Source organism: Larimichthys crocea, chromosome III, assembly GCF_000972845.2.
Source record: "Larimichthys crocea isolate SSNF chromosome III, L_crocea_2.0, whole genome shotgun sequence".
NCBI classification, from domain to species: domain Eukaryota; kingdom Metazoa; phylum Chordata; class Actinopteri; family Sciaenidae; genus Larimichthys; species Larimichthys crocea.
This window is the reverse complement of record NC_040013.1, coordinates 4509254-4519339: the sequence shown is the minus strand read 5'-3', so window position 1 is coordinate 4519339 and position 10086 is coordinate 4509254. Positions and strand designations below refer to the sequence as shown.

General features: G+C 43.7%; 1 protein-coding gene across 1 annotated transcript; it reads left to right on the top strand.

Annotated features, from left to right (window-relative positions):
* The first annotated feature begins 8950 nt into the window (after positions 1–8950).
* On the top strand, positions 8951–9982 carry LOC113745669 (calcium-binding and coiled-coil domain-containing protein 2-like). The gene has a single exon (XM_027278127.1). The coding sequence runs from the start codon at positions 9070–9072 to the stop codon at positions 9535–9537; it is 468 nt and encodes a 155-aa protein (XP_027133928.1). The 5' UTR covers positions 8951–9069; the 3' UTR covers positions 9538–9982.
* The last annotated feature ends 104 nt before the right edge of the window (positions 9983–10086 follow it).

Sequence of the window (10086 nt, the reverse complement as noted above, 5' to 3'; positions counted from 1 at the left end):
AGGGGAGACAGGGAGAGGCGGGGAGGGAGATCAGGAGGCTGGAGGAGAGAGAGCAGGACAGCTGGAGGAGGGAGATCACGAGAGGCTGGAGGAGAGAGAGCAGGACAGGCTGGAGGAGGAAGTCAGGAGAGGCTGGAGGAGAGAGAGCGGACAGGCTGGAGGGAAGATCAGGGAGGCTGGAGGAGAGAGAGAGCGACAGGCTGGAGGAGGAAGATCAGGAGAGGCTGGAGGAGAGAGAGCAGGACAGGCTGGAGGAGGGAGTTCACGAGAGGCTGGAGAAGGTAACTCGCGAGTTGCTGGAGGGTTGATGGAGGAGGTAGATCAGGAGTGGCTGGATGGAGGCTGGAGGAGTGGCTGGATGAGATAAATCATAAAAGGTTCGAGAAGTGGCTGACGAACTGGATGAGAAGAGGCTGAAGTGGCTGGAGGAGATGCTGCAGGAGAGGAGGGAGAGTCTGATAAGAGGCGGAGGAGAGGCAGGGCAGCAGAGTGGTGAGTGGCTGGAGGAGACGCTAAGTGGTGGAGGAGAGGCTGAAGTGTGCTGGAGAAGATGCTGAAGGAGAGGCTGGAGGAGAGGCTGGAGTGGCTGGTAGGAGGGCTGAAGGAGAGGCCGGAGGAGAGGCTGGAGGAGGGCTGGAGCAGAGGGTGGTGGAGTGGCTGGAGAAGACGCTGAAGTGAAGTGAGGAGAGGCTGAAGTGGCTGGAGAGAGGCCGGAAGCAGAGGGCTGGAGGAGAGGGTGAAGTGGCTTGAGGAGAGGGTGAAGGAGAGGATGTGGGAGAGAGAGCACCACAATATTCAATAAATAAAATGTGCATGACAAGTTACAATCTCCTGTTTTAATCAAGTGAATAGATTTGGTAAGTGTCAGTGTGTCCGCTAGATTTTACTCTCTCTTCTCTCCAAAGATCAGCTTTGCACCAGTAGGCGGCACCAAGTTTCAAAGCTTCAGTGATTCAGCAGCAAGATCAGCTACAAAACACATTATTCTCACGTCACTGAAGTTTTATGTGTTAGAGCTGGATAAAGAATAAATCTACAGTCCAGACCTCATTAATTATTATAGTCCCAACCCATGTGGATAAATTGCTATCAGCTGTTCCTCAGTGTCCCTGACTCTTTCCTGTATCTCCTTGTGTCATTTAATTTCCTTCAAGCTCCCCTACTGAAAAAGAAAAGTCAGATTTCAGTGAGTCAGCACTCACACGCTTTATTAAGTTAAGATAATTCAGAAACTACAAACAGCGGAGGAATTTGCACTCCGATTGGATGTGCAAAAGGCATTTAATAACCAATAACAAAACATAAACAATACTTATGCAACTTTTTTTATCAATTCTAGACACTATAGGCTAATAACCCAGGATATAAATAGGTTAAAAGGAGGGAAACAAAAGTGAATAAAGTAAATAAAAGGTATTATAGGCCAGGCCTAAATGTGAAACATTTTAAAAATACATATATGTTAGTGGTGGGGGGATCGTTCCAAATATCGATATTATCGATACCAACTCAGTATCGGTATCTGATCGGATCGATACTAGCCTGGTGAGGTTGATTTTTACTTTAAGTTCAGCTCTTGTTTGCAATGCTGCGGTTTCGGCAAAGACGGAAACAGCCAGGTCGCTGGTCGTTTTTGTTGCTGAGAATTTTAATCACATTTTTGTATTATAGTTCTCTATAATACAATATAATGTATAATTTACATTTAAACGCAGTTGGCTAGAGCAAATTATTGAAATCAAGTGATATATGCGTTCAATACAAATCACAAGTAAAACACAGCAAACTGAATTATTAAAAAGGTAAAATGAAGGGGAGCCGAAAGAGCCGCTCTTCTTGGGAGCTGAGTCAAATGATCCGGCTCACTAAAAAGAGCCGGAATTCCATCACTACTGAAAAAGTTGCTGCTGTCGTTCAGCCGAGTCGCCGTTTAGGGGGCGCGCCGCTCTGCCACGTTCGCGTTTTGTCGCCGCAGCTCCGTGTCGAAGCCACGAAGAAAAGAGAATGTTGTGGACAGGGAAGTCTTGTTAGCGGCAGGAGGCGGAAGCTGAGTTTTGTTTTTGTTTTTGTTTTCGGCGCGCCTGATTAATTAACGATCATTTTCCCACGGGGGCCGATAAGCTGGATTCGTTAACATCCCACCGTTTGTCCGGTTTGTTTCTGTTTCGCTTTGTTTTTGAACTTTGTGGTGTTTTTCCCGGAGGCTAACAGCGGGAGCTAACAGGCCTCATCTGTCCATGTTTGTCCGGCGGCTCTCGTCCCGTCACGCCGAGGACAGAGAGCTTCTGACGGCCACACACTTCAGACACCACCTGAGGGAAGCGCCAGGGCCGCTGTCACCCCCAGCTGACGTTACCTGCACCGGCTGAGGATCAGTCGCCATGTACGCCCGCCGGGGTTCCGCGTCCACCCGGAGGTCGGAGGAGAGAGCGGCACCTCGTTGCCCCAAGCAGCCGGAGCGCAGCCTGGTCTCGGCCGGCCGGAGCTCTGTCCACACGGCGCGTGCACGGCTCTAGCGGAGCCGGCCTGGCTCCGGGTCCACGGAGGCACCTGTCCGAGGCAAGAGCTCGGGGTGGCGGATGTCCTGGGGTACATTGACCCCAAGCTCCTGGAGGGTGAGGCACACAAAACAACAAGCAACTTTTTAAACCTCAGTATTTACCTTAGTGCTTCACAGAGCAGAGAAGAGAACAGAAAAACAGCAACAACAGAGCAGCTGCGTGAAATAAATAGAGAAAAATGAAGAATTTAAGAGCAGTTATATGAATAAGAGAGATAAAAGTAACAGGGGTGATCAGGACATATCACTCCATTCATTTAAAAGATGGTAATAATAATAATACATTTTATTTCATAGGCGCCTTCCTGTCACCCAAGGACAACCATCACATAAATAAAATGTAAATGTCTTTACAGCAGTGATAAAAATAAGAGAAACAACAAGTAAAAGAAAACAAACACAAATGAGTAAGATAAGATAAGTGTCATCATAGTACTGGGTGTTAAAAGCCATTTTAAATAAGTCAGCTGATAAGAGGCCAGGTCAGAAACAAGACGCATCTCAGCTGGGGAACACTGATTCCAGAGCCTGGGGACGGCGACAGACAGAAAAGCCTCGGTCACCCCGTGTTCGGTTTCGACTGAGCACTTCCAGCAAAAGTTGATCTTTTTCGTAAGGCCGGTGATGTTGTGGGGGTGCAGATGGACTCGCTGACTGTGGTGTTGGAAAGGAGGATGCTGTCTAAAGATGCGGGCTGTTTTGGACTATGACTCCCACCCACTACATGAGGTGCTGGACAGACTCAGGAGCTTCAGCCAGAGACTGCTGGCACCAAGACGCTCCACAGAGAGACACAAGAAGTCTTTCTTACCCGTGAGCATCAGTCTGTACAACTCCTCCCTCAAAATATCAGACTAGCTGTCGAACTGGCTTGTGCAGTAAATAAGTTAAATCTTCCACACATGCATACTGCACTTTAACAATCAGTGTATTCTCTCAGTCTCTCAAAGACTAAATTCTTTATAAAGTTTTAGATTTAAATATTGCATAGTTCACTGTTACTTGGTTTTTATTTTACTGTTATTTATACCTGTGTGTATACAGTGTTAAAATAGGATATTGTATTATTTACAGATTATTTAGTAATGTTTACCCTAGCTTTTCTAATTTACCAGAACCTACTGGCTTGGACCCATTCTTGACCCTGCTGCCTGCTACGAAGGGCATGATCTCTGTGTTATATGATCTCATTCACTCTATAAGCCTCACTTGGTACTATTAGGACGCTATGGGAGAACGATTTACAGTGTGAACTCACAGATGATGTTTGGGATGAGTGTCTGCGAGCCCTGGTTCATTCCTTCTCCATATCTGCTAGGCACGGGTTGCTACAGTGTAAGATTCTTCACCGTCACTTAACTAAGGTCAGACTGTCATTTCCTGTCTCATTTCCATATGTTTTGGGCGTGCCCTTCCCTGAATACCTTTTGGTTGGAGATTTTTAATACCATTTCACAAGTCACCTCTGTTTCTTTCACACCATCGGCGGTTACTGCCCTATTTGGAGTTACCCTCATCCCTGCGATACCTACTTATAAGTAGAAACCTGGTGGCCTTTGTGACCCTCTTAGCTAGATGTCTCATTCTTATAAAGTGGAAATCCCCGACTCCACCAACCTGTCAAATCTGTTCTTCTTTCAGGAGAACATGGGGACCATTTTTTGAGTATGGGAATAAACTGACTTTTTCTAACATCCCGAACTGACAAACAATCTCTTGTACATTGTCTGATCTGTTTTTAATGTCATGCTTCGTACAGCTGTGTGCGATTGTTCTCTATAATGTGCCTTTAACAACAGCCATCGATGTAGCTGTGTAACTCCTCATTCTGTATAGGTGACATGCCTTTTTTAAATTTTTATTATTGTTTGTTTATATATTTATACACAAGTGTCTTGTACGTTATTTGTTTTTTGAGTTTTGTGATAATGATAATGAGAAAATTGATACTTTCTTATAGCTGTCATTTATGTGTTTGAAAATTCAATAAACAAAGTTGGGAAAGAAAAATAAAATAGGATATCGTACAGGTGTATAGTGTTAAAGTTTTGTTTTCTTGCTATCACTTACTATTTCACTTACCGTTTGGGAGCTGCTGTAACGAAAACAATTTCCCTGCGGGGGTTAATAAAGTATTTCTGATTCTGAACAGTTAAGATAAAGTTACATGGGTTTATTGTTAATTGTTTATTTTATCAGGGGCGGCAGCAGAAGATGAAGAAGAAGAAGGAGAAGAGGAAGAACAGGATATACTTTATTAATCCCTTCAACAGGGAAATTCTTTTTTCACTCAATTGTTTTTGTTTACATGCATGTTTAACCCCATAACACACACGTACAAGGCTCATAGACATGCAAATGTGTGGAGAGAGACGGTGGAGTGACGGGCGGGCAGCCAGAGCAACGCCCTGCGAGCAGTTCAGGGGGGATCGGTGTCTTGCTCAAGGGCACCTCGGCCCAGTGCCCATATTTTGGGTTCCCAAGCCAAGTCTTTATGGACTGAGCTCTGTCTATAGAGACTTGACTTGGGGAACCAGAGGGTGGCCGGTTCAAGTCCAGCATGGACCAAAGTATGGAAGGCCCATCACTCCACCGTCCCTTTGTATGTGTGTGTGGTTCAGGGGGTTAAAACTCATGTGAGAGCAGCCTTGTTTTGTTTTGTTTTTTACCTGTGGAAGTGATTTTCCTTCCTGATCCAGCTGGCATGCCCCTTCCCAGCGACCAGCAGCAGATAGAGCAGCCCGATGAGGCAGAGCACCAGGCCGATGAAGAGCAGCTGTCTGAGGGAAGGTACCAGGAGGCGAGGCAGGACCTGGGACGGCAGGCTGAAATGCCACGACGCTGGGAAAAGGCACGAAATGCTGATCCTGTCCAAAGAGACAGAGAGAGTTAACACTGAGTCACAGATGTGTGAATATGAACCCACAGAGATGATCACAACAAACCTTCCCATGATGCGGACTGTCTTCTACTTTAGGAGTTGGAAACCAAAGGAGGCAGATTGGGCTCCATCCCGTTTCCCTCACTCGTCTTCATCACCTTTTTTTTTTTATTTTAAAAGGGAGGAAAATGTCGGATAATTTGAATATTATGCAAAGCAGCTTCAGAGAAGTGTTACAGGACTTCACGGAGAAACAGAAACGAGCCAACGTGGAGCAAACAGACTGTTTAACGTCCCGTTAGCTCACGCTATGACGACCGTTTGGCCTAAATACAAACATTTCACACGTTTTTACTCTTCGTCATTGTCCACACGGTACACGTACGTGTCCGTGGTGTTAAATAAGTTCATACTTACTAACAAAAATAAAGCAAAAGTCCCCCCCTTTGCGGAAAACGGTCACATCTCCGAGCAGCCCAGATGCTAAACCGCTGGCTAACGTTTAGCAGCGTATGTGGCAGGTCTCCGGTGGGTGTGTTTGATTTTTGTCTCCGCGTCGGCCGGTTAAAGCGACCACATAGGTAAACCCCATACCGCCCGGCGTTCCCCTTCTTCTTTTCCGTCTAATAGCGGTTTATAACGAGGATTGAAGCGCACCACCGCCAACTACTGACGAGCTGAGGGAAGCACAGGGGTGTCAAACTCAACTGGGAATTCCGGCTCTTTTTAGTGAGCCGGATCTTTTGACTCGGCTCACCAAGAAGAGTCGGCTCTTTTGGTGGCTCTTCATTTTACCTTTTATAATTCAGTTGCTGTTTTTACTTGTGATTTGTATTTGAACGCATACATCACTTGAATTTCAACAATTTGCTCTAGCCAACTGCATTTAAATGTAAATGTAAATGTAAATGTACTTTATTTATACAGCCCTTTACAACAGTCCTTTCGGTGTACCAAAGTGCCTTACAGCAGATAATAAATAACGAGAACAATAGGTAAAAAACAAACAAAATAAAAACAATAAAAACAATAAAATACAACAAAATCGAATAAGAAATGATAAAAGTGGCATCATACTACTGGGTGTTAAAAGCCATCCTAAATAAGTGGGTTTTTAGCTTAGACTTAAAAAGGCCCAGGTCAGAAACAAGACGCATCTCGACGGGGAGCTTATTCCAGAGCCTGGGGGCGGCAACGGAAAACGCTTGGTCACCCCAGTGTTTATATTTTGACCTGGGCACTTCCAGCAAAAGTTGATCTTTAGACCTCAGAGCTCTAGCAGGATTGCGGACAGTTAAAAGCTCAGATTTAAAGTTGTAAAAATCCCTTGTAACTCCCTGAAACCACCCAATGAATTGCACTAACTTGCTTGAAGAACCACTCTGCTACACAAAGCAGATAGAAACGCCTATAAAAACCCAAGCATAGAAATTTTAAAAAAAAAGGACAGCTACTGATATTTTATTTTTTTTATATTTATATAAACACACACACACACACACAAAGTACTGAAAAAAAAGAGAAATTAAATAACAGCACTCAAGTAAATGTCCTTTGTTAATGCCCACCACTGACATCTGGACAAATAAAATCAAAATGTTTTTGGTATACAGTCGTTCTGGAGAAGATGTTGCAACATTCTATGAATTTCAAATTTATACAAAAGCACAACACAAAAACAGAAAGTCTTGTTGGTGCAGCTGCATAAAGAAGAAGAGAAAAGACATTTCAGTTACAAAGTGAGGTAAGTCCATTTAATTTCTTTTTTTAATGGAAGGAAATTGCATAATATTGTTGTTCAACAGTTCAGTGAAGAAAAATAATATAATGTAAATGTAATATACTGTAAAATATAGGCAGTTACAGATGATGGATGGATAAAAAGTGGTAAAAAGTGATTTTAACTGTTAAACATTTAATTTGAGGTTATTTAAAATGTGTTTAAATGTCTGTAGAGCTACTACTTATGCTGATTTTGTTTGTGCTTATCCATTAAGACAGAGATAGTATCTATTTTGTGACAGGTGGGGTATCATTCATTATAATTATTACATTTATAATCTTATCTCATTTTATACTATGGCCACTTGCAAACAAAATGTTTATGTAATCAAATTTAAACTATTTGTCATTTATTTACTCATACGTAACTAATTTATATCTCACTTTTACTGCTTTAAACGTTTAACTAAACATTTAAATTAAAAGTATACAGTGTGTGTGTGTGAAGGCCTCAGAATGCCTTCTGTTCTAAAATTAGTGCAAAAGGTAATTGCTAGCAGGTCAACGCTAGCAAATAGCATTAGCCATTAATAACCAAATAAATGCTACTTGCTAATATGCTAATGTTAACATGCTAATGCTAATTAGCATTTGCCACTAAGAATTAAATACATGCTAATATTAACATGCTAATGCTAACCTGGTAATGGTAACCTGACAATGCTTATTGATTACTATTAGCCACTAAGAATTAAATACATGCTCATTGCTAACATGCTAATGCTAATATGCTAATGTTAATTGCTAGCATGTTAAGGCTAGCCACTCATTTTCAGTCACTAAGAATACATGTTAATGCTAACACGCTAATATTAATTGTTAGCGCGTCAGAGACAGCAGAGAAGCTAGCGCGTTAGCGCTAGCTGTAAAGACATGCTAACTGGTGACATTAGCGGCCAATGCTAAAATTAATGCAAATGCTAATATACTAATTAACATTAGCCACTAAAAATTAAAGACATGGTAATTGCTAACATGACGCGCTAGCAATTATCATTAGCATGTTACGATTGCCATGTTTTTAATTTTGAGTGGCTTAGTGGCTAATGCTGATTTAGTGGATAATTAGCCACTAAGCCACTAAAAATTAAATACTGTAGAGCCTCAACAATGCAAAGATATTTAAAAAGCTTATATTTAATGCCAAAGAGATATACTTGTTTTCATGTATTCATTTTATGTTAAAAGGCAGCCACAGTTTAAAAAAAAAAACACCAACAATGAAAGATTTAGGAAAAATACAAATGTGATTTTATACATCCATACTCATGATAATTGTGAAACTACGTTTTTTTCCTCTATAACCGTATCATCAAAATTGATGATTGTTCGTGTCATGCATAAATATATTTTTGTCAGGTGACGAATAGCAGAGATGCAGAAGGAGATGCAGGAAGAGAGGCTGGAGGAGAGAGAGCAGGAGAGGCTGGAGGAGAGACAGCACAAGATGCTGGAGAAGTGGATGGAGGAGGTAGATCAGGAGTGGCTGGAGGGGAGGCTGGAGGAGCGGCTGGATAAAAGAAAGCAGAAGAGGATGGAGAAGTGGCTGGAGGAGAGGCTGGAGGAGAGGCTGGAGGAGGGAGATCAGGAGTGGCTGGAGGAGAGAGAGCAGGAGAGGCTGGAGGAGGGAGAGCAGGAGTGGCTGGAGGAGAGAGAGCAGGAGAGGCTGGAGGAGGGAGATCAGGAGAGGCTGGAGGAGAGAGAGCAGGACAGGCTGGAGGAGGGAGAGCAGGACAGGCTGGAGGAGGAAGATCAGGAGAGGCTGGAGGAGAGAGAGCAGGACAGGCTGGAGGAGGGAGTTCACGAGAGGCTGGAGAAGGTAACTCGCGAGTTGCTGGAGAGGTTGATGGAGGAGGTAGATCAGGAGTGGCTGGATGGGAGGCTGGAGGAATGGCTGGATGAGATAAATCATAAAAGGTTCGAGAAGTGGCTGACGAACTGGATTGAGAAGAGGCTGAAGTGGCTGGAGGAGATGCTGCAGGAGAAGATGGAGAGTCTGAATAAGAGGCTGGAGGAGAGGCAGGAGCAGAGGGTGGAGTGGCTGAAGGAGACACTGAAGTGGATGGAGGAGAGGCTGAAGTGGCTGGAGAAGAGGCTGAAGGAGAGGCTGGAGGAGAGGCTGGAGTGGCTGGAGGAGAGGCTGAAGGAGAGGCCGGAGGAGAGGCTGGAGGAGAGGCTGGAGCAGAGGGTGGAGTGGCTGGAGAAGACGCTGAAGTGGATGGAGGAGAGGCTGAAGTGGCTGGAGAAGAGGCCGAAGGAGAGGCTGGAGGAGAGGGTGAAGTGGCTTGAGGAGAGGGTGAAGGAGAGGATGTAGGAGAGAGAGCACCACAATATTCAATAAATAAAATTGTGCATGACAAGTACAATCTCCTGTTTTAATCAAGTGAATAGATTCTGGTAAGTGGTCAGTGTGTCCGCTAGTTTTACTCTCTCTTCTCTCCAAAGATCAGCTTTGCACCAGTAGGCGGCACCAAGTTTCAAAGCTTCAGATGATTCAGCAGCAAGATCAGCTACAAAACACATTATTCTCACGTCACTGAAGTTTATGTGTTAGAGCTGGATAAAGATAAATCTACAATCCAGACCTCATTAATTATTAAGTCCCAACACCATGTGGATAAATGCTTATCAGCTGTCTCAGTGTCCCTGAACTCTTTCCTGTATCCTCCTTGTGTCATTTAATTTCCTTCAAAGCTTCCCATACTGAAAAAGGAAAAGTCAGATTAAAGTGAGTCAGCACTCACACGCTTTATTAAGTTAAGATAATTCAGAAACTACAAACAGCGGAGGAATTTGCACTCCGATTGGATGTGCAAAGGCATTTAATAACCGCTAACAAAACATAAACAATACTTATGCAACT